The sequence below is a fragment of the Ceratotherium simum genome, chromosome 26, assembly GCF_057802395.1.
Source record: "Ceratotherium simum simum isolate JZ-2026a chromosome 26, ASM5780239v1, whole genome shotgun sequence".
NCBI classification, from domain to species: Eukaryota; Metazoa; Chordata; class Mammalia; order Perissodactyla; family Rhinocerotidae; genus Ceratotherium; species Ceratotherium simum.
In genome coordinates, this window is record NC_141925.1 from 4,378,411 (window position 1) to 4,401,177 (window position 22,767).

Sequence of the window (22,767 nt, forward strand, 5' to 3'; positions counted from 1 at the left end):
TGTGTTGTCTTTCCTCAGACACAGGCTGGTTTTTTTCTAGATAAGTATAAAGAAGGCACAGGCTCTATAAAACCTGCCACGGCCCCACGCCTCACACACGTGGGAATCTCTCCAACGATATGGAAGGAAACTGGGGGTCTCTCCTGCTGCTGCCCACGCCCCAGCCCTCCCACCCCAAGGGTATATCGTTGCAGTTTTCTTCTCCTTCTGGGAATAAAAGCGGTGTTCAGGCCGGTGCCGGCACCCAGGCGAAGGCCTCGTGTCTGTCTGGCTGCTGCGCCCGCCGTGCATCGTGCTGGTCCCCAGGGGCGCCTGGTCCAGTGAGGGCCTGGGCGCACGTTTGCAAGTCGCCCCCAGCTGGCGTTGGCTTTGGTGGGGCTGGCGTTTCTCATCGCCTTTTCCTCTACCCTCCGCTTCTCTGTCCCCAGCACCCTGCGGTCCCCATCGTCCCCCATCCACGAAGAGGACGAGGAGAAGCTCTCCCAGGACTCGGATGCTGCTCCTCCGCCGGGCGGGCTGGGGTTGGCCCTGAGCAGCTCCCCTGAGGTGAGGCCCCTCCCTGGCCCACCCTCCACAGGCCGCTTCGCCACCTGAGCTCTGAGTCCTGTTGGCCTCCCAGGCCTGTGGCGTGGTGCGCCCGGCCCGCTCCGCCACTCCCCTACTCGGAGACCTTGGCCTGGCTGTGACTTCCCCCAGCTCAGTTTCTTCATCTGCCGGGTGGAGTCGCAGCAGAGGCTGGAGGAGGGGCTCTGTGTGAAGCACCCCAGACGCCCGTGTCTTGGGCTGGTGGCCGCAGCTCGCCCTGCGCCCTCCCCTGGTGCACCAGTCCCGGGTCGGCACCCGAGCTCCAGGCGCCTTTTTTCTTTGTCTTCTAGAGTTTCCTGACAGAGGAGGTTGATGAGATGTCGCTAAAGCAAGGTGAGCCCCTTCCTGAGGAGTGGGGTTCTGGTCTCCCTGCTGGGGGAGGCGGGGGCTCCAGCACGGCTCTTCTAGCGGTTTCTCCCAGTGGTGCTGGCTGCCCTCTTGGGAATCACACACAGTGGTCACTCCACGGTTCCCCAGAGGACAGCCCACAGCCGCTCCCCCCTCTCCCTGCCCACCCGGCGTTAGTTACAGCGGCCGTTTTACTTCCTGCCTGACCATTCCACGCGGTCAGCTCTCCGTGCATGTCCTGTACGGGCCGCCCAGCCTGGCAGGGGGCTGTGCCCCTCCCTCTGGAGTGGGTCCCTCCTGGGGTCTGTGTTGGGGCCTTGGGCCTGGCGTAGCCAGATGGCCAGCGTGTGGGTGTGAGCTCAGCCAGGCCCTTCCTCTCGTGTCCGAGTCTCCCATGGAGGAGGGCCTGGCGCCTCTCCTAAGTGGGGGGTTTAGTACGGAGCAGCCCGACTGGGGTCAAGTCCCAGCTGCTGCTTCCCCGCGGCTCTGAGTGGGGAGATGACCCTGCCTGACCTCCTGGTGGTTGTGGGGTTTAATGAGGTGCCTCCCGGGCCTGCCTCTGCCTGCTGGGGGGATGCTGGCCCTCCACTGTCCTGGTCCTTCCTTCCCAGTGTCAGACACATGAGGAAACTGAGGCTCAGGGTTGGTGTCAGAGGGGAGGCCCAGGGCCACTTAATTTAGAGGTGACAGAGCTAGGAGTTGGCCTTGGCCAGCTGGTTCCCAGGCCCGCAGTGTGGTCAAGCCCCCTCACATAACCTGCAACCACTCTGTTGCTGTGACCCCCTCTTTGTCGGGTGGTCCCCTGGCCAGCATTGCAGTGTGGTGACCCACATCCCTCCTGGGAGCAGCCCCCACCACACATGTGTGGGGCCCGCCTGCAGGCTGCTAGACCAGGGCCCTTGGGCTTGGGTGTGTGGGGGTCCCAGGGCAGGGTGCTGGGTTAGGGGTGTCTGTCTCCTGGGAACACGGCACCATCACTTCCTGCCCAGCGTAGAGCAGAGCAAGTCCTTCTCCCCATTAGGCCTCACGTCCCGCCCCCCGCCCCAGGACGAGCGCGACCCTCCTGCACTGTCCGCTGCTTCCTGCCTGTGCCGGGACTGGGCGGCCCTCGGGTGTGCCTGTCACGGGGTCCAGGCCCCTCTTCTGCTGGAGGGGAGCTCCTGCACGAGGAGGCTGAAAAGTGACATGTGAGAGGGAGGACAGCCACGTGCGTAGGTCCCACACAGGACCGCACGAGCTCCTTGCTGTGGAGCGTGTGGGCCGGCGGGCTGTGGCCCCGCCTGCTCCTCCAGAAAGATAAAGCGGAGACGGTTAAATTTATTACCATTTCATCTTGCTTTAAGTGGGTATGTAATGATTTCGTCCTAAAAACAAAACCAAAGCTTCACATTGGGCTGGGAGAGAAGGAAAGAGAGGGAGGAAAGAAAACCTCTACCTCTGGGGTCCCTGGAGAGTTGGGGGGAGTTGGGGGGCAGTCTGGGGCCGAATCCTGGGCCCCCAGTGGCTGTAGAACCCTTGGGGAGGAAGATGGGCTCCTGGGGCTCCTGACCAGAGGGATGGCTGGACCCACCTCCCGCCTGTGGGTCCCTGACCTGTCCCCTCTTCTGCAGGGAGCCGAGTGCCGTCCATCGAGAATGTCCTGCAGGATGGCAGCCCCCAGCCCTGTGGCCGCGGCCAGCCCCGCCCGCCTGCCGACATCTACCTGCCAGGTAACAGCACTTGACCCCTGACTTGGTGCCATGACTGTCTCCATTGGTGCTAGGGGCCTGCTGGGCCTGAGGGCAGTGCCATGACTGTCCCCTTAGAGGGGGCTCCTGCTGGGCCGGAGGGTGGTGCCGTGACTGTCTCTGTGGAGCTGGGGGCTGGCCAGGCTGGGGGTGGTGCTGTGACTGTCTCTGTGGAGCTGGGGGCCTGCTCTGACTGCTCAGGGAGGGGCTGGCCCATGGGGAGCCCACGCTCCTTCCGTCGACTCCCCAGGCTCAGCAGCTCAGTTCCACAGTCACCCCTCCTGCTGGGCCTGGCTCTCTGGGGCAGAGCCTATGCCGGTGGCCCCTGCCCGCCCCGGAGCCTGTTCAGCCTCAAGCAGGCGGGAAAGGCTGCTTATGTAAGGACCTGCTCCCTGACTGTGTCCTGCTCCGGGCCCCACGAGCAGATCTGGTCCCACTGCCATTGCCATGTCTTCCTTCATCCTTGGGCCTGCCAGTGCCCCAGTGGCAGAGCCTCTGCCCCAGGGAGCTATAGACAGAAGCCACCCACCTGCCCCAGGCCTGACTCGGGCCACCAGCCCTCACCACCTGCCCAAGGGGCTGTCCGGTTCCCATGGTGCCGGGTAAAGCAGCACGTCCCAGGCCAGAGCACGGGAGGACAGGCTGGGGGGCCAGTGAGGCCTGAGAGCAGCGGGGAGTGGTCTTGCTTCTCTTCTCGTCTGCCTTTCCCAAGGCCTCTGCCCGGGGCCTCACGGCCTCAGCCCCTCTCTCTGCTTCTCTGGGTTGAGATCCTCAGCTTCAAGTCCTGGGCTGCAAAGAGTGGGGACAGGAGTGGAGGACTCGCAGACGCTTGTCCTGGCGCCTGTCCGGACGCCATCTGGGGTTCTGGAATCAAGATAAATAGCCACGTTGCCCTCAGCCTGGTGCCTCACATGTGGCTGGGACGCCCCTTTGCCCCCCAGGAGCCACCACTGCCTGGTCCCTGGGAACCTGGCCTGGGCATCAGGGGCTGTGACGTGCTTTGGTTTGAAAGGGCCTCTTGTCACCATCCTGGCTTCTGGACGAGCAGCAGCCTGTGTGGACAGAGGGTCCAGTTAGAGGACAGAGGGTCAGCAGGTGTGAGGAGGCAGGGCAGAAGTTGGTTCATTGGTGACACGGGCCAACCCAGAGGGAAACCCGTGGGCAAAAGCTGTGTTGAGCAGCAGCACCCCTTAGAGAAACACAGAATTCCAGTCAGTTCTCTCAGAGGACTTCAAGGATTTCATTATGCGTAAAAACGGGGAGAGGGTAGGAGTCAGGAGGGGAACTTGGCTTCCTGGAGCCACGACCAGGAGTCCTGGCCCTGCAGGATGGCCCCTGCTCGGGCCCACTGGGTATGGGTGAGGGGACACCTTGACCCCGCGCAGCCTCTGCAGTGCTGCCCCTTGCCCCTCGCGTGGCCGCTAGAGTGTTCAGGTGTCTGCAGGGTCAGAACGGACCACAGCTGTGGGCTCAGCCTACAGGTGAGACCAGGACCTCGGGCTCTTGGGCCCCCGTCCCTGGGCCGACATCTCGGGCCTTCTTCAGCTCCACACACGGGACGAGAGGCAGTCAGCCATTGACATGGTAGAGGAGAGGCCGGAGTCTGCATTCGGGGCCGTAGAAGGCCAAAACCCAGCCCTGGGGCCTGGCTGGACAGTAGGATTGGGCGATGTCGTGGTGCCTGGGCCTGGGCCCCACCCTGGCACTTTGCGCTACCTGCTGTGCAGGGTCGGGTTGGTTCTCGATGCCGGAGCTCAGAGACGAGGCAGCCCCACTGTGTGCACGGGGGTGGGGGGTGGCGGGTGGCGAGGGTCGGCGCGGGTGTGCACGCCTCTGTAAGCACGTGTACCTGTCTTTTCCTCACACACGGGCGCTCTCTCTTCTGCCGCTGGCTTTTTTCACTTAGTGGAGATCCTGAACATCTTTGACCTCTGTGTGTTTAAGAACGTGAACACGCACATGCACAGGAGTCTTCATTCTTTCCAGCAACTCCGCGGCCATTCCCTGGGTGGATGGGGCATCACTTAGTGAACCTCAGTGTCTGATGATGGGAAAAAAGGAGGTTGGGGGAAAATCCAGAAAATGGTGAAAACACAGATGCCCACATCCCAGCAGCCCTGGGGGGTGGGGGCCTCCCCAGGCCCTGCCTTCCACCGGGGTTCAGCCCAGCCCCAGCCCACCGTGGTGTCCTCCCCTGGGCTGAGTTCCTCTGTGTTAGAATTTGGCCCAGGGCTCTGGTTCTCAGGAAACATATTTCAGCATGTTTCTCCTTTGTGTCAGCATGTCAGTTTGTGGGGGCATTTTGTCTCCCTCCCCCGGGCATCTTGTTTTCAAGCCAGTGCGTTTGCTATGGAATGTGCTGGTCTGTCTGAGCGCTTTGCTAACTGAGCTTCGTCTCTCTCCTCCTCTGCACAGCCCTGGGGCCCGACTCCTGCTCTGTTGGTATAGAGGAGTAAGCTGGTACGTGCTCACCTTTGTACGCGTTGCGGGGTGGCTGTGAGGGCATCCTTGGCAGGTTGCTGGAGGGAGGACCCCCTCCACCAAGCTGCCTCTTCCTGTGCTGCTCCCTCCGTGGGGGTTCCTCCTTTTTTCTGGGCTGCTTCCACATTCATGTCTTCTCCCGGGTCCTGGATACTGAATGCAGAGCTCTCCAAACGCTGCTGCACCTGGGCCCTAAGAGTGGTCCTGGGGCTCTCATGCTGGCTTTGGGAGCCAGAGGTTTTTCCATCTGGACTAGGCAGCTCTACCAGCCTTTAGGATCCCAGGAACAGAGACAGGCCTAGCTGCAACCCCACCATTGCTGACTAATCTATTTGCCATCCCACCTCTGGAACCTTCCAGAACAGCAGCCTACTCTGGTCTCAGTCTATGAGGAGGCCATGTAAGGTTGACTCCCTGCCTGACAGGGAGGTGCCCTCTGGGTGACTCAAGGGACATTTTATGGAAGATGGTTCCAAGAGTGCCACCAAAACACAGGCACAGCATTGGGGACTCCCTTCCTCTCCTTCACGTGACGTTAGCAGCTCTGGGAAGCCTGATGACAGAGAACCTGGCGCCTTCGGTGGCCCAGGGTTTCCCAGACTTGTGTGGCGTGGAGCACTCCGGCAGCCCTGGCCTGGAGACGCACCTCAGGCTGGTGTCTGGCCTTCCTCCCCGGCAGCTGTCCCTTGTTCTGATGGCTGCTCTTAGGTTCCCACACCAACCTCTCGTCCTCCTTGCACATTTCTTCTGACAGATCTTACCCTCTATTGAAATAGGGCCTAACACTTTATAAAGTCAGCCCCGGTCTCCACATTGTGGAAGATGTTCAATGTTGCAATTCAGGTAAAACTTCTAGAAGTAGGAGCACAGGTCAGACTGAGCTACAGAGAACGTATTTCATCTGTGGGCTGCTGTGGCAGAGCTGACTTCCTGCACGAAGCCACAGCTCCTAAGGAAATAGTCCCTTCACTGGAGGGTCTGTTGCAGGCGGCCTGTGGCAGAAGCACCCCTTGGTTTACTATTTGGAGATGCCCCGTGGAGGCCCGCATTCAAGGGGGTGGGTGGTGGGTGGCGTGCATTCTGCAGCCTTGAGAGGTGTGTTGGCCCCTTCGCTGCTGCAGGCCCAGGTCCTGGGCTCCCTGCACTGTGCCCAGGGGGCAGAGCCAGTCCAGGGGCAGAGCAACTCAACAGCATCATGGAGGCCACAGTGTGGAAATAGCAGAAAAGGCCTTTGAGGAAGGCGGGCTGGGGCTCCTGGGGCTGCTCTGAGCACTGGCTGTGCACCCGGGTCCAAGTCCACTCCCCTCTGCCAGGGGTTGCCCGAGGCCCAGCCTCATCCAGGACAGTGGCTCCTCAGATCCCAGGAAGTGTGGGAGGGTTGGAGGGGGGTGGGCAGGAGACCCGGGGCCAGCAGCCCGAGGCACCGGGGACTGTGGCTCTGTTGCTGGCACCCCGGGGTGATCTGCTCCGAGAAGGACAGGCCTGGCTCACAGCTAAGGCTAGAGTCCCGGGGCCCTCTGTGATCACCACAGACACGTGGTGGGGGGTGCTGGGTGGTCTTGCCCTCCAGGGGCTCACGAGTGATGGGAATCCAGAGCCTCGTGGGTGAAGGGAGCAGGTGAGGAGGAACAACTCCGCTGAGCATGACCCTCCTCCCTCTGCTCCCGCCTGCAGGATGGCCCACCTCCAGGGAGACACCCTGCAGCCTCCGCACCACCGGTCCTCCCTGGCCTCCTGTTGGTGGCCTCAGTCCTGACCCCGGGACCACCGAGCTCACCCCACTCTGAGAGCCTGGCCAGGCTGACAGCATGGAGCCCTCAGCTCCCCAGACTGCTGAGGGGCCGCCCAGACTCCAGTGTGACCCTGGCCTCTCCTGTCCGCACGCCCTGCGTGGCCGCTGGCTCCGAGGGGCCATGCGACCCTTCATTGAAGAGCACAGTGGACTGTCCCCTATGACAAACCCCCTCGTCTCCGGTCGATGTGTTTGTAAATGGTACAAGATGAAGGACAGCAGCTTTCTGTCCCAGGCGCTGAGCTCTGGGTTCCCTCAAATGCCCTGGGCGAGGGCTGACTGCCCACATGCAGCCTGGATTGGCCTCGCCCAGCCCCCCAGCCAGGGTTGATGCCCCGAGATCTCAGCAGGCCAGCAGAAGAGAATTCAGTGGTGGGTGCAGTGCTGTCTTCACGGCGATGCCATGGGGGCCTTGTCGTGGGGGAGGTAGGGACATGGGCTCCGAGTCACGGACAGTGAAGGAAACAATGCTTGTCCCCAGCCCGTGTACACGGATTCCTCGCAGCCTGGCAGTCGCTGCTGATCTGTGCCCTCTGCTGCTGCCCCTTCCCTGCCTCCCACAGCCAGAGGCCCTTCCCCTCGGCCCTGTCCTCTGGGTAGCCTGGGTGTCGAGCCCGGGCAGAGGTGCATACGCACAGCCTGTCTGCAGCGGTTGGTGTCCCGTTTCCCCTCTCCAAGTCCCGCACCCTCTCAGAGGTGGCTTTGCTCGTGTCGCCAGATCCCTCCAGATGGAGGGGCTTCCCCGTGGCCAGCCGTCCACCTACCCCGGGGAAGGACCTTTTCCGCTTCCTCTTTGCCATTTAAACTTCACTTTGCATTTCTTTTTGCTTTGTTTTGTGTGGGGCCCTGCTGGGACCTGCCTGGTGGAGGAGGGTCCCATCTGAGGTGACCTCTTCTTTTTTTAAGATGAGCTTTCTGGGCAACACAAAGGCAAGAGGGGTCGCCCATCCCTGGCGCACCAGGGTGAGAGCTGCCCCAGCAGGGACCTGGAGCCGGCCAGGTGGGTGTGTGCAGCTCCTTGGGCCTGCTTCTGAGCAGCTGCCTGGGCAGGATGGTTCTGGGGCAGCCGGCAGCAGTCCACAGAACGTGTGCACGGCCTGAGGCTTTGTCCAGTGGGGCGCTTGGAGTGGACGACTCGCTTTCTCCTGGTTGAGCCTGTGAGCGGAGCGCTGCCTTATGCACAGCTCTGAGCCACACTCAGGCCGACCTGCCCCGGCCGCTTGGCTCCCCGCCCCGCCTGCCTCCCGCCTACCTTGTGCTCCCGGGTGCACACATGCCAATGTGCACGCACACACGTGCACACGCACACAGGCGGCCGGCCCTCTTCCTGCGCCCCTCCCCTCTCCCCCACCCACACCCTGGCCTCGCCATCGGCACTGGGCCAGTGCTCTGAACGACGGGACTCGGACTGGCCTGTCTTGGACTTATATGTGCTATCATTTGATGTACTCTGATTGGCTAGTTTTTGTTCATTTTTACTGTATATTTATAGTAATAAAATCATGCGGCAATATCCTGTTCACTCCTTCCTCCGTGCACAGCACCGCAGGATCTCAGCTGTGTCCTGGTCAAGAGACAGGACTGCTGAGTGGCTAGTGGCGGCTCTGGCACCCTCACAGCAGCGCAAGCGCCATCAGGTGTAAGGTGTCAGTGACTGATGGCTTTCAAGAGGGGGTGAGGGCTGCCCGAGACGCCGTGTGAGCCAGGCGCGTGGTCATCGTGCTGGTTCTTTGGTTGGAGCCAAGGGGACCCTTAGGGTGTGGCCTGGTCTCCTGAGCAGGTGGAGAAGGAGCCTTGGGCCTCGGGATGGGCGAGTTGCTGCTGCAGTCCCCATGTGCATCGCTGGTTCATCCCACAGGTGTGTACTGAGCACCTACTGTGTGCCAGCAGAAGGCAGAACCGGCAAGGACCGTTAGAAGCTTGCATTCTGGGGCCGGCCCTGTGGCTTAGCGGTTAAGTGCGTGCGCTCCGCTACTGGTGGCCCGGGTTCGGATCCCGGGCGCGCACTGATGCATCACTTCTCCAGCCATGCTGAGGCTGTGTCCCACATACAGCAACTAGAAGGATGTGCAGCTATGACATACGACTATCTACTGGGGCTTTGGGGAGAAAAAGGGGAAAAAAAACGAGGATTGGCAATAGATGTTAGCTCAGAGCTGGTCTTCCTCAGCAAAAAAGGATTGGCAGGGATGTTAGTTCAGGGCTGATCTTCCTCACAAAAAAAAAAAAGCTTGCGTTCTGGTTAGTGATACCCTGCACAAGTTGTCTAGATCTTCCAGGTTTGGTACTGTTAGGAAGAGAGTCAGCGGGTGGTGTGGTGGAGTCACGTGGGGGACTTAATTTAACCCGTGGTCAGGGAGGGCTTCTCTGAGGCTGAGCCCTGAAGGATGTGGAGGAGCTGGCCCTGGAAGCGTGCCCCAGGCAGCTGGCCCAGCAAGTGCAAAGGCCCGGAGGCAGGAGTGAGCCTAGTGTGTCCACTGAGTGGAAAGAAGCCGAAGTGGCTGGAACGTCAGAATCGAGGGTTGTGGGGTGTAGATACCACAAGACCTTGTGGGGGCAGATAACAATTAGAGATTTTTAAGCAAGGGAGCCACTCTCTCCAGCTGTCATGTGGGGTGAGTGAGTTTGGAGAGGCAGGTTTGGCTGCCAGGATGCTGGATCCCAGCCAAGGGCCCTCTGCTTGGCCCAGCAAGAGGCCTCCCAGCAGGGAGAGGCTGGTGCCCCAGAATGCCCACCACAGCACCGTTTGCACCACTGCCCGCTGGCCGGGCCCCTAGCTCCTTTGCAAACATAGTTCCAAGCTGCCTCCATGGGCCCCCTCTGACTCAGGCGCTTGAGGGAGGAACCAGTGTTCTCAGCTGGCCAGTCCCCGCCCCAGGAAAGGCCTGCCACCCTCTGCTGTGCAGCTGCTCTGTCGTGCCTGGGTCTGGCACAGTCCCAGTGTGGGTAGAAAGGCGCTTGGGGTCAGACAGGTTCTTCCCTGCATCTCCCTCCATACTTCCCCCAAACAGGCTCAGCTCCTTTCTTAACTCTGGTGTCATGAGGGGTTGGGGCAGGGGCACCTTTCCTCCGTGCCCCCTGCTCCCCACTGGCACTGGGCTTGGGTCTTACCCTGTGGCCTGGAGACAGGGTCCTGTCTGGATGGACCTCTCCCCTTCAGACACTGTTACTTGCCCTTGAATCTGGCGTCCCCCTGCCGGCTGCCCCGTCTGAGCTCTGATCCCGGCAGAGGGCCACAGCAGGAGTGAGAACCTCCGTCGTCGGGCCCTTATTCCCCACATCTCACAGACCACCACCATGGACCTAACGTGTGAGTGAGTTTTTGGCGGATGTTGCCAGCTCTTGCTCACCCTCTGCCTGGCATACGATGCCTGTCTTGGAGGATACTTGGGGCGCTGGGCTGGGAAGCTCCCAGCCCCGGGATTTAAGTCACTGCTGCCCCAGCAGGCTGGGTTTAGGGAGCCCAGCGCTCCCCGCCATCCACTCCCAGTCCAGGGCGGAGCGTGGACGGGAACCGTGGGGGCAGTTGGAGCTCTGCCAGGCCCTGCTTTTGTGCCCTCTGGAGTCAGGCCAACCAGCAGTGACCTTGGACTCGAGGGCGTGCAGGGGAGGGTGTGCCCTCTGGTCTCGGGGCTCCGCTGAGCTCTCCTGGGGAGGCGAGAGGCGCCCGCCCCCACGGGACAGGCGCCGCTGATCGCGGGGGCTCCCGCTTCCCTCGGAGCAGGCAGGGAAGTACCCCCGAAGTCGCGCGCGGCTCCGGCGAGATCGGCTGGCGCGTTGCATCCTGGGCGTTGTGCTTTTCCAGAGCCGTGGGCGGGGCCGCAGCTCGGGGTGCGCGGCGATTGGATGACGTCTGGGACGCGCGCCGCCGCTCCCTTTGCACACGCCCCTCCCGCCTCTCAACGATACCTCGGAGCGCCGCGATGGGCCTTGCCCCGGTGCGCGTCGGCGATTGGCGGAGGGGCGTGGCCCAGGGGCGAGGCTGCCCGCGGATTGGCCCGGTGCGGCGGGGGCGGGCCCGCGCATGCACTTAAGGGGCCGTGCCCGGGCCGCTGGGGGCAGTGCCAAGATGTCGACGGCGGCGGTGCCCGAGCTGAAGCAGATCAGCCGGGTAGAGGCGATGCGCTTGGGTCCGGGCTGGAGCCACTCATGCCACGCCATGCTGTATGCCGCCAACCCCGGGCAGCTCTTCGGCCGCATCCCTATGCGCTTCTCGGTGCTGGTGAGGACGCGGGCGGCCGGGGGTGGGGGGAGGCGGGCGCCGCTCGGACCCGCGCCCGTGACCGCGCTCCTTTGCAGATGCAGATGCGCTTCGACGGGCTGCTGGGCTTCCCCGGCGGCTTCGTGGACCGGCGCTTCTGGTCGCTGGAGGACGGCCTGAACCGGGTGCTGGGCCTGGGCCTAGGCTGCCTGCGCCTCACCGAGGCTGACTACCTGAGCTCGCACCTGACCGAGGGCCCGCACCGCGTCGTGGCGCACCTGTACGCGCGCCAGCTGACGCTGGAGCAGCTGCACGCTGTGGAGATCAGCGCGGTGCACTCGCGCGACCACGGCCTGGAGGTGGGGCCGCCGCCTGGGCCCCGCCCCCCACCCCGGGGTTTGGCTCTGGCCCCGTGGAAGGCATCGATGGGTAACACGTCCCCCTGAGGGTCCCCTGGCCGGGAGGGTGGGGGTCGCTGTCTCCAGCATCGGGGTGGGGAGAGGGACAGGGGGCGTGGGGCAGGGCTGGGGCTCCCTCGGGGCTGTGTTCCATCTGCCTTGCTGCCTGCCATTGCCAATCCTGGGAGTGGGGAGTGGGATCGGTGTGGGGGATGGGATGGGGCGGTGTCTGCCTGGGGAGATGGGAAACTGAAAAGCAAAAAGGGGATGTGTAGGGCTGGGTTAATGGACTGGGGGTAAGAAGGTTGGGATCTCATGGTTGCAGATGAAGGCTTTTGTAATTTGTGGGGTTTGTGGTCTGGAATGGTTGGGAGTGCCACTTTGGGTGTTTGGAACTCATCAGGTGAAAGGGGGAGCATGGGGTGTGGACTGGGGGGCTTCCTGCCAGCAGATTGGGGGCTGGAACCAAGGCTGCAGAGGGTGGGAAGTGCATGGGGTGGCCTTGAAACTTGCTTGGGGAGGAGAGGGGCTGCACCACTCCAAGGGAGCTAGCTGGCTTCTGCCTCACCAGACCCTGCCGGGTCTCCCATTATGCCCTTGGCATCCTGGCTGCCTGTCCCCTGGCCTAGCAGGGCCCAGGCCCATCCTCCCAGGGCTGCGCCACCAGTGTGGGGGCATGGCCCCAACCCTGGTTTCTTCTCCATGCAGGTGCTGGGGCTCGTGCGGGTCCCGCTCTACACCCAGAAGGATCGAGTCGGCGGCTTCCCCAACTTCCTGAGCAACGCCTTCATCAGCACAGCCAAGTACCAGCTCCTCTTCGCTCTCAAGGTGCTCAACATGATGCCCGAGGAGAAGCTGGCTGAGGCCTTGGCTGCGGCCACTGAGAAGCAGAAGAAGGCCCTAGAGAAGCTTCTCCCGTCTTCCTCCTGAGGTTGCTCCTGTGCTGAGTGTCGGTCACCCTCCCGCAGTTCTGTCTGTGCCCATGGGCTGAGACTGGGCCCTGAATTCCTGTGGGAGTATCTTTTAGCGTGTTTCTGTATTTGCACCCCATTCTGAGTGCGTGGGGCGAGTGGGCGTCTCCTTCTCTCCACTGCCTTGAGCAGTCACTAGGTGGTGGCCAGGCCAGCTGGGACCCTCTCAGGTTGGTCAGTGCACTGGGCCTGGCTCTCCAGGCTCAGGACATTCTCACCCACCCCAAGGCTCAAACCCTCCTCTGTGTGTGTCTCAGGGGTTGGCAGAGGCCCAGGTATGGCCTGACTTTCTCAGTGGATAGGTGCACACACCCTTGGACCACTGAGAAGTTGGTTTGTTCTCATGGAGGACGCCTTGCTCTGGGCTGACTCATTGCTGTGTCCTGCCCAGGGCAACCCCAGGGCCTAGAGAAGAGCCAGCTTGGGGGTGGGATGTTGTACTGTTAACTTTGGTGGTGGTTAGCTTTACTCAGTTAGGTTTTCTCTCTGTGGTGTGTGACTTGGGAGAGGCTTCACAGCAGCTTGACCCCACTGGTAAAGAGAGCTGGCTCGGTCCCCGAGGACAGTCAGGGCCGTGGGGTCCAGCTGTAGGTGGGGCCGAAGGAGAAAGGACAATAAAGTCGCTCCTCGGCTGCTCTGTGTGGTCTTTGGTCCTGGCTGGCAGCCCAGGGCTGGGCACAGGAGGGCGTCCCCTTGTCCTACTAGCCAGAGACTTAAGGACAGGGCCAGGCCCAAGAGCTCTGGGCATGGTTCAGAGTGGAGCTGCCACCGGCCTCCTGTCCGAGGTGGGGGTGTCGTCCACCTCCTCGTGTTTGCTGTGGCGTTGCTGGCCACGGACCTCTCTGGGCCATGAGCCTGGTCTGGGGCTTCTGTGCTGAGACCGTCATGAGGCCCCCTCCTGAACCTGGTGGCCCTGGGCTGAGCCCGCTGCTCTTTCCTTTGCTTTGAAAGCCCTCCTTTCTCCATCCCAGCACAGTCTGCAAGCACCTCCAGGGGACGGTCTGGAAGCACCGGCTGAGTGCAGAATGACACCAGCAGAGCCACTGCAGACAGGAAGGTCACCACTGGCGGTCTCCTATGGCCCTGTGTCTGGAAAGTTTCCACAGCACCTGCTGGGCCTGGTAAGGAAAGCAGTGCCCCCACCCAGCTGGGGGGGTCTGTTCACCTTAGAGCCTCCATGAAGCAGCCAGCGTTGTGGGCAAAGGCACTTCACTCTGTAAATAAAACTCCTGGACCTTGCTCCTATCTCATTTCCAGGGGCATGCTCTGCTCTCCAGGTAGCTTCTGTAGAATCACGGGGGCTCTGAGCAAAGGTGGCCCTAGCTGCTGGGGACGATGGAGCAGGGGAGGTCACCGAGTTGGCTCTGCTCTGAGCACAGTGTTCTTTGTCCTGGCAAAAAGGGCCTGGGTCCCAGTGGGTCACTGGGGCTGGGGGTCTTGGTGTGGCTACGCCAGCCAGTACCGCATGTTGTGTGACCAGAACTGAGCCCTTCATCCGTTAATCTTCAATTTTATTTTCCAGCAAATGACATATGCTGCCCAGGTGCCCCAGTCCTCACCCATCAGGGCAGACCTCACTGTGGCACCTGTGGTGTCTGCGGACATGCTCTCTCCCAGGGCCCTGCCTGCTCTGGGCCTTAGCGCCAGGTTCTGGGCGGGAGACCCTCATCCTGCCTCCGTGGGGGCCGCTGCCCTGTGCCGGCCACAGCCCCATCCTGCCTCTCTGCTGGCTGCTCCTGGGCCCTGAACTTCTGGCCCCAGTTGGGGCGTGGGCTGCTGCAGCTGCCCACTCACTGCCCTCTTGTCTTCCGGGCACACAGGTTCAGGGTGGAGTAATCACCCAACGTCAGATTCTGAGGAGGGAAAGGAAGACTGAGGTGGGCGCTTGCTCAGCTACCCGTGGACCCTGCTCCCCTGGCCGGGGCCCTGGGGTGGCAGACACTCACCATCCCTCCAGCTACGGCTCCCGCCAGTTCTCTTTCCCGTTCAGCACTTGCAGCTTCTCCAGGCTCTGGGTCACTGAGCACAGCACTCGCCCTGGGGACCGAGCAGACACTTACTGCTCTGCAAGTCTGGGCAGTAGGGGAGGAAGGGGGGCCTTCGGGAGCACTGGGGATGGATGACCTTGAGGGGCTGTGGCGGGGCTGCCGCACAGCAGCCAGGGGCTCTCCCTGTTCACCCACATCTGGTCCTGGGAGGGGTGAGGGCCACCGGCTGCCCTCCCGGAGACTCACCCATCTCATGGACTCGATCCTCCAATGCTCCCGACAGCTCAGGGAGGCTCAGGGCCTGCAGGGCAGCCTGCCAGCCTTTGGAGTCTGTGGGGCAGAGGGCTGGGTGGGCCCGCGGGCTGTGCTCACAGGCCCTGCCTCTTTGTCCTGAGCTGCTGTGACCAGGGGACCCACCCAACTGCCTGCCTGCACAACTCCCTCATTACATCACAGTGTGTTCCCTTCCCACTTGTTGACCGGAGCACTGACTGCTGGTCGGGGCCCAGCCCCAGGAATCAAAGTGTGAGGGTCTCTACACTTCTGCGGGGCTGTGCCCTTGGGAGGCCCCAGCTGTCATGTAAGGCCTAGGACAACACAGTCAGCCAGGGCCCAAGGGCGGTCACCTCCCACCACCGGGAGGTGATAGGCTTGGGCGGGGCACCCTCGTCCTGGAGTCTGGGGTTGAGTGCCAGGGGACCTGGGAGGTGTCAGTGTGATAACTGTGCTGAGACAAGGGGTGAAACCTGGCCTGGGGAGGCACCCCTGCCCTCCATCTGCCCAGGCCGGGCCGCTGCTCTCCTTACCAGCTGTGGGGAGGGCTGGGCCCAGGGTGGCCCTGCAAGGGGACTCATCCTGCCTCACTCGGGCTGACAGCTCGGCTTGACAGGCTCTGCCGGACACAAGACCAAGTGCTGGTGAGGGGAGAGGCCTGGCAACGGTGCCTTCCATGGCCCCAGAGGGCAGGGGATGGCAGACCGCCCACCTCCCTGAGTGTGAGGTGGGGCTCTGCCCTGTTCCCCAGCCCACCCACGTGGGCATGGCAGGCACACCGAACACTCGCACTGATAAGCTCTCAGGGCCTGAGACCAGGGCGGAGGAAGACCTGCACAGGGGTACAGATTCTTGGGGCCCCATTTGCTGCCTGGTCTGTCCTGCAGAAAGGAACAGCCAGAATGAAATGGGGGGTGGCAGCGAATGACGCCTTGGTTAAAGAATCTGGAGGAAACATGACTCGGCCTGGCCCTGGCCTAGCAACTCTGCTGCCCCCTCACCGCAGCTGGTCCAAGACAAGCGCGGCGTCCCGGGCCAGGGCCCAGGTCTCCTGCAGCTGGGCGTGGACGTCCTGGCGGGTGCTGTCCTGCTCTAGGAGGCAGCTCTCCACCACGGCCCGCAGCTCTTGCTCCTGCGACACCTGGCCCCGCATGGCCTCCACCTCCTCACAGCGCTGCAATGGGAGAGGGAGAGGCAGGAGCTGGGCAGACATCCCGGGGACACCAGGCCATGGCTGCTAAGGCCGGGTCCCCCACCTCCAGGTTCCACCTCTGCCATCCCGATGGTCACCCTCTCTCCCAGGCTGGGGGTGCCTGTCTCCCCCTCAGAGCCTCCCCCATTTTGAGTCCCTCCTGCGAGCCCTTTGGTGTCCACACCAGCCACTTGTCCTCTGCCCTCACCCTCCGTCTCTTCTCTCCTGTGTCCCTCTGACCTGCCTAATGGCCCCCATCTTTCTGAGCCTTCCTCCTGCGTGCCCACCAGTGCATCTCCCCTCCTGCTTATGAGCTCTAATGCTTTCTGCCCTCACTGTCCTACCGCCCGCCCTGGCTGCTTCTCTCTGCTGATTCTGGGTATCTGTCCCCACCACTTGCTCTCCATGGCTGTGTCCTCTGCAGGCATGGGTCTCCAGACGCCTCTCGTCCCCTCCCGGCTCTCCCCACTCACTTTGTGCAGCTGGATGGCGAGCTCCTGCATCTCGGCTTCAAGCCGGTCAGCATAGGCCAGCTCCAGGGCATCACTCGGGGGGCGGGCACTGCTGTGCCAGCGGGCGATGGCAGAGGTCATCTTCCTCTTGGGCCCAAACAACCTGCAGGGGTAAATGAGAGAAGGACGTGGTTTGGCATCCGCTGTGTGCACGGAGGCTCCATGGACCACACTCCCATCAAGACTGTCCCCCTAGGAAAGATCCCAGCTTTAAAAGGGGAGAGTGGTCCCCAGATCCTGGGGCAGAGGACAGCAACTGCACTTGGGGTTGGCCTCCCCCACCTGTTCCCTCCTGCTGCCCGGCTGCTGCTGTCACTGAACCCCCAGGTGGGGCTGGCCAGCTCTAGGTTGTGGACAACCATCTGTCAGCTCGAGAAGCTCTCAGAAGTGAATGGGTGGAAAATGTCGGTACCCTGAAGGCAGCAGAGTCAGCCGGGCCCGCTTGGGGGCCTCAGGAGCCGCAGGGCCCTGGCCATGGGCATCTAAGCCAGGAGTGGCTATAGGCACGGAGAGGACAGCCGACTGCAGGAGAGAGCTGATTCTAGGTGGGGCAGCGCTCCATCCAAATGCTGGGAAGGTGCAACCTGAGCTGGTCCCTGGTCCCGGAACGTCTGGCTGAAGTGAGGGGGTGAGGCCACAGACGGCCCCTCGGGACTCACGTGATGCCAATTTCCTTCAGGTCACTCTCAGTGAGGGTCAGAAAGATGCGGAGGTCCACGTCCTGCTCCTCGAACACCTGCAGGTACTTCAGACACCCAATCTGCTCCAGCAGTGTGGCCAGGTCCTAGAGGGCAAAGGAGCCAGGACGGGTCGGGGGGGACAGGCGGGGCACAGGAACAAGGGTACGTGCTGCAGGGCAGAGCCACTTCTCTCCTGCTCAGCACCGGAGTCGTGAGGTCGTGTCCCCATTCTGAGCCCCGCTGATCCCCCCAGGTCCAGCAGTGGCACTGACAGGACCTCAGACGAGAGCCCAGCTGCCCCTCCTCTCCATGCCTCAGGCAGAGCAGGGAGCCAGACACTCACGCCACTGGTGCCTCTGGATCTAGTGTCCGCATTTCAGCCAGGAGGACCCCTGCACTATTTCTTGTAGGCCAGGTCTGCTAGCAACATGTTCTCGCAAGTCTCTGTTTAAATGGCACTGTCTTAATTTCTCCTTCACCTTTAAAGGCTAGTTTTTGCTGGATATGGCATTCTTGGTTGACTTTTTTCTTTCATGACTTTGAACATGTCATCCAAATGTCTCCTGGTCTCCACCGTCTCTGATGAGAAACTGGCTGTTCATCTCCAGAGTACCTGGTCTGTGAGGAGGCACCTCTCTTGCTCCCTTCAAGATTCTTTGTTTTTTGCCAGTTTATGATGTGTGTAGGTTTGCTTCTGAGTTTGACCGACTTAGAGTTCATTAGCTTCTTGGATGTGCAGATTCATGTTTTGGATCAAATTTGGGAAGGTCTGGCTATTTTAAAAACCTTCTCTGCTTTTATCTCCCTCCTCTCCTGGAACGCCATTATGTGTACACTGGTTTGCCTGATGGGCTCTCACAGGTTTCTCTTCACTTTTCTTCACTCTTCCTTCCTTCCTTCTCAGATTGGATCATCTCAGTGGATCTCCGGCACGTTTGCTGAGGCTTTCCTCGGCTGCTCAGACCTGCTGTTGCACCCGCCTAGTGAAACTTTCATTTCAGTTATTGTACTTTTCAACTCCAGAATTTCTATTTGGTTCATTTTTATTTTTATCACTATTGATGTTCTCTATTTAGACCTGGTTTCCTTTAACTCTTTTAATTGATGTCATAATAGTTTATAACTGTGAGATTCCAGTTGTACATTATTATTTGTCAGTCACCATATAAGTGCACCCCTTCACCCCTTGTGCCCACCCCCCAACCCTTCCCCTAAACTGTTCTGTCTGTGTCTTAGTTTATATTCCACATATGAGTGAAGTCATACAGAGTTTGTCTTTCTCTGTCTGGCTTATTTCACTTAAGATAATACCCTCCAGGTCCATCCATGTTGTTGCAAATGGGACGATTTGGTCTTTTTTTATGGCCGAGTAGTATTCCATTGTATATACATACCACATCTTCTTTATCCACTCATCTGTTGATGGACACTTGGGTTGCTTCTACGTCTTGGCTATAATGAATAATGCTGCAATGAACACAGGGGTGCATAAGCCTCTTTGGATTGTTGATTTCAGGTTCTTTGGATAAATACCCAGAAGTGGGATAGCTGGATCATAAGGTATTTCTATTTTTAATTTTCTGAGGACTCTCCATACTGTTTTCCATAGAGGCTGCACCAGTTTGCATTCCCACCAGCAGTGAGCGAGGGTTCCCTTTTCTCCACATCCTCTCCAACATTTGTTATTTTTTGTCTTGGTGATTATAGAGGGGCAGCTTCTACTGATTGTTTTTTTTACTGTCTATGAGCCATACTTTGTTTCTTTGCACATCTTGTCTTTTTTGTTGAAAACTGGACATTTTAACATGGCAGCTCTGGAGATTGGTTCTCCTCCCTCTGCAGTTGGATGTGGCTGCTTGTTGAAGTTGTTGTTTGCTGGCTTTTCTAACACAATTCTGTAAAGGCTGTATTCTTTCTCATGTGCGGCCACTGAAGTCTGCACTCGGTTGCTTAGTAGTCAGCTAAGGATTAGACAGATTTCCTTCAACACCTGGACCAACCAACCTCCCGGTCTCCCCCGAGAAGCTCAGGTGCTTGTTGGGGCACATCTCCCACACTCAGCCAGGCAGGTGACAGTCCTACCTTAGCCTTTACCTCCTGCTTGCTCCGAGTCTCAAGGTCATCTGGAGGTCTTCGCAGGGCTTTGCTGACCACACACACAGCCCTGAGCACGTGTGTGGCCTGCTAGAGTCCCAGTAATAAGCCAGCTTTTCACAGCTCCTCTGGACATCTCACTCCCCAGCTTTTCCTTTGAAGTTTGTGGTTAACCTTGTTTCCCCAACTGTTCCCCACCACCTCCAGCAGCCGCACAGCTCACACACGTGCCTCCCCAAGGAGAGGGCTCTGGTACTGGCTGGACAGGCTCCGAGTCAAGTCAAGCACAGCCTTGTAAGCATGGTCTGCTAGGGCACCATCAGACAGGTCCAGGAATGCCGATTCTTTGGGAGTGGAGCTTTGAAAGAGCTCTAGCTCCCTTCTGCTCCCTCCGGTGGCTGTCACAAGCTACCCTGGCACTGGAGAGTTGGGGATGAGACCAGGGCAAGTTACAACACTACAAAGCTCGCAGTTCTCACTGAGATTCAGCCATTTCTCTTGAATGAACGTTCTCCAGGCTGCAAGCCTTTAGTTGATTCACAGAGTTCTGAAAAAACTGATTCTGACCATTTTTGCCAGTTTTTTGTTGCCTTTCATGGAGGAACAAATTTTCCAAGGTGGTTACTCTGCCATTTTCCTCAACCGACTTTCTGAAACAGCCTTAAGACCTCCCCCCATCACGAACTCTCCAATCAACAAGTTTAAGGAACGACAGGGGCAGCTGCTCGCTGAGCCTGAAACAGGCCCTGGAGAGAGCTCCCTGGAGGGCTGCAAGGAGAAGCCAGCAAAGTCACAGGCTCTTAGTGCACAGCAGAGCCGTGACTAACAATCAACAGCAAACACTTACCTCTCTTTCATGTTTGTACCACTTATGCCCACGGAGGGCAGGAGAACTCAGTAAACATGTTAAACAGCTGAGGTGCTGAGTTGCACCTGCAATCCCTACGAAATTGCTTAGCCAGAGTGACCCACGATGAGGAAGGCGGGAACAGCAGTTCTCACTGAGGGCACACTGTGTGCCACTCTGTCTGCTTCACATGCATCGTGTTGCTCTCCTCCCCAGGCTCAGGGAGGCTGAATTGAGTATAGAAATGAGTATGGAAACCAAGGGGAGGGAGAGATCCCTCCTGTGGAAAGGGACGAACACAAACCCTGCAACTGGCCCCTCTGACCATTAGGAACCCTCTCAGCCCGAGCAGCTTTATAGGCCATTTGGGGAAAAATCACCACCACTGTCCTCTCAACAGTGCCTGGCCCATCACAAGTCCACAATAAACGCCTCACAAATCACAGACAGCGCCGTCTTTCTAACAGCATAACCACCAGTTTCACAGATGGTCTTACCTGGGGTCCTGAATAGGCGGACCGCTCAGTCTGGGGGATAGATCCTGGGGAACAGGCTGCCCCAGAGGTCCCGGTGCTGGGAGGCCACTGGCTGTCACTGTTGCTGTAACGACTCTTGGTCTTCATGTAACTTTTAGTTTGCTTGCGAACTGAGCTTTTACGTACGTGATCCGAATCCTGTGGCAAGAGGTGCATATGTTTACAGCAACACTGACGGCTTGCGGCTAACGTGGCTGCATCCAGGCTCTGCCCTCACCCATGGTTCCAGCTGCTCTCTCTTGATCCGTGCCACTTCCCTCATGGGTTGGGTAAGATCTGAAACCCTTCGTGAACCCCCCCACCTGCCACACGGAGGCTTCCTCGGTGACTTCCCTTGTGGTCTGCGCCACCTACACCCGGCTGGTGCTCCTAAAGGGTGGGCCCGGATCTCGTGCGTCCGAGCACAGCGTAGACACGCATTAAATACTCGTTACCAGACTCAGCCATTTCAAGAAAACTATCAGACATCCCCCACGACACCAAGGAAGCAGAGGGAGATGGGAGGTCAAGAATGGAGGAGAAGCATCACCTCGTTGCTCTCCAGAGAGGCCTCGCTGCTGACTCCTGGGGCTCTTGCCAGACCCTCGCTGCTGCTGCTGCTGCGCACGGCCCCAAGGTGGGCACAGAAGGCGTGCTCTTCTGCCGATGGAGAAGACAAGGACACGACTACAGGTCTCACCTGTGGTGACTCCCCCGAGCCCTGCACCTGAGCTGTTTCATCCACAGCTCTCATCAACTCTTAACTATACCGTGCGCTTCTGGTGCCTGCCGCCTGCCGCCTGCCTGAGCCCGCCCTCTCTGCACACACAGGCGAGGATTACATCTGTTTTGTTCACTGATCAATCCAAGTATCTAGAACAGTGCTTGGCACATAGGGCACTCACTAAACAGCTGTTAAATGAATGATACATGTGCTATAACAAAGACATTTCCCTGAGGGCTTACTGATCAAGGAGCTAACCCTGTCAGTTCGGAACGACTCCCACAGGCCCTGCATTGAGAGACGCTGGGCTGGAAGCTTCTCCTCACCTGTCCCCATGCCCGATTCTCTGACTCTCCTCACAAAAGCCAGGGCCTTCTGTATCTTTCACCCTCTCATTCTCTACAGGATGGCTCCTCAGAGTGCCAAGCCCCACAGGATAGGGGTGGGAGGCACCCAGGAATTCCTAAACCTGAGCAAGCCCCGGGCTGGGCAGTGCAGGGTGAGGTGGGGACGCGCACCCCGGCTGCTGCTGCTGCTGCTCTCCACGTCCCGGTCATTGATGGGGGAGGTGACGTCCCTGTAGCAGAGGCCCCTCTCTTCCAGGGGGTTCTCGTCACTGCTGTTGAAGGTGACATAGCCCCGGGGAGGCGCCTGCTCTGTGGAAAGAATAGGGCACATAAACCCACATGAACACAAAAGAGAAGACAAGTTCCTCCTTCCAAAAGCAACCACCTCCTCAGAGGAGCCTCGGCATGAGGGAAGACCCAGGCTGCAGGCCGGCAGGAAGGAAACTCGTATCTTCCTGGCCATTATCCCACCTACTCACCACAGCACCCTGGATATAACTGTTCCGTGCAGCCTGCAGGCGCGGAGACAGGCTCCAAGGGGTGCGGAGACCAGTTTGCATCCCATGGCAAATGCACGGTAGAGTCAGGACTGGCACCCGGTCAAGCCCGGGGCCCTTCCATCACACCATGCTGTTTCTCTTCCGAATGCAAAGAGCAGGAAATGTAAGCTGTATCTACAGACTCTTGAGCCAAACAAAAACTACAGCACTGGGGTTCCTTTTAGCTGGAGACACAGTAGGCTTCATTTTCCCTGAGTCTTTCCAACACGGCATCAGGAGTGCTCCCCCTCAGGTCTGCCAGCCCAGCTGGAAAGAGACCCGGCTGAGCAGGGAGGTAGGAGGCCCTGGGCTAAAAATTAACAGCAGTCACACCAAATTACATAACCTTTGAACGGATCTGCCTGCAAGAAAACAAGGAGAAAAGGCAGAACTCGAGCCAGAGGGTTTAATTTCAATTTTGCCCCTGCCCCTTCCCCACAGAAAGTACATTTATTTGCATAAAAGAGATCATGGGGCCATGGGTAACTTATTTTCTTCTTTACACCACTCCGTAGATATTGAGACTTTTTACAATCAGCACATGCTATTTATC

The 22,767-nt window shown here is 59.6% G+C and overlaps 3 protein-coding genes across 16 annotated transcripts in view; 2 read left to right on the forward strand and 1 right to left on the reverse strand.

Moving 5' to 3' along the window:
• MGRN1 (mahogunin ring finger 1) overlaps positions 1-8,446 on the forward strand; it is a 54,761-nt gene extending 46,315 nt beyond the window's left edge. For 2 of the 4 annotated variants that reach the window (XM_087449577.1, XM_087449578.1), the window contains 5 exons: positions 429-546; positions 876-918; positions 2,544-2,642; positions 5,076-5,120; positions 6,816-8,446. In XM_087449577.1, coding sequence (XP_087305703.1) covers positions 429-546; positions 876-918; positions 2,544-2,642; positions 5,076-5,116 — 301 coding nt within the window. In that variant the 3' untranslated portion in view covers positions 5,117-5,120; positions 6,816-8,446. The remainder of the gene's footprint in view (positions 1-428; positions 547-875; positions 919-2,543; positions 2,643-5,075; positions 5,121-6,815) is intronic. The other 2 variants (XM_004438104.3, XM_004438105.3) reach the window with 1 other exon arrangement.
• Positions 8,447-10,957: 2,511 nt separating this feature from the next.
• NUDT16L1 (nudix hydrolase 16 like 1) lies at positions 10,958-13,742 on the forward strand. 3 transcript variants are annotated; one of them, XR_001392241.2, is made up of 4 exons: positions 10,958-11,155; positions 11,233-11,563; positions 12,241-12,463; positions 13,475-13,742. XR_001392241.2 is itself a non-coding variant. In XM_004438103.3 (4 exons), the coding sequence occupies exons 1-3, from the start codon at positions 10,958-10,960 to the stop codon at positions 12,460-12,462; spliced, it is 681 nt and encodes a 226-aa protein (XP_004438160.2). In that variant the 3' UTR covers position 12,463; positions 13,475-13,742. The 3 variants fall into 3 exon arrangements, 2 of the variants coding, with proteins under 2 accessions (XP_004438160.2, XP_087305705.1); XM_004438103.3 differs by having other exon boundaries at positions 11,233-11,493; XM_087449579.1 differs by having other exon boundaries at positions 12,241-13,742.
• A 255-nt stretch (positions 13,743-13,997) lies between these two features.
• The window catches only part of ANKS3 (ankyrin repeat and sterile alpha motif domain containing 3), a 30,690-nt gene continuing 21,920 nt past the window's right edge, over positions 13,998-22,767 (reverse strand). For 5 of the 9 annotated variants that reach the window (XM_087449570.1, XM_087449567.1, XM_087449571.1 and 2 more), the window contains 10 exons: positions 21,847-21,984; positions 21,155-21,264; positions 20,587-20,763; positions 17,128-17,252; positions 16,430-16,571; positions 15,766-15,938; positions 15,298-15,383; positions 14,738-14,821; positions 14,450-14,540; positions 13,998-14,356 (listed from right to left, as the gene is read on the reverse strand). In XM_087449570.1, the coding sequence (XP_087305696.1) occupies positions 14,461-14,540; positions 14,738-14,821; positions 15,298-15,383; positions 15,766-15,938; positions 16,430-16,571; positions 17,128-17,252; positions 20,587-20,763; positions 21,155-21,264; positions 21,847-21,984 (1,115 nt within the window). In that variant the 3' untranslated portion in view covers positions 13,998-14,356; positions 14,450-14,460. Of the gene's footprint in view, positions 14,376-14,449; positions 14,541-14,737; positions 14,822-15,297; positions 15,384-15,765; positions 15,939-16,429; positions 16,572-17,127; positions 17,253-20,586; positions 20,764-21,154; positions 21,265-21,846; positions 21,985-22,767 lie in introns of all 9 variants that reach the window. The other 4 variants (XM_087449569.1, XM_087449572.1, XM_087449574.1 and 1 more) reach the window with 4 other exon arrangements.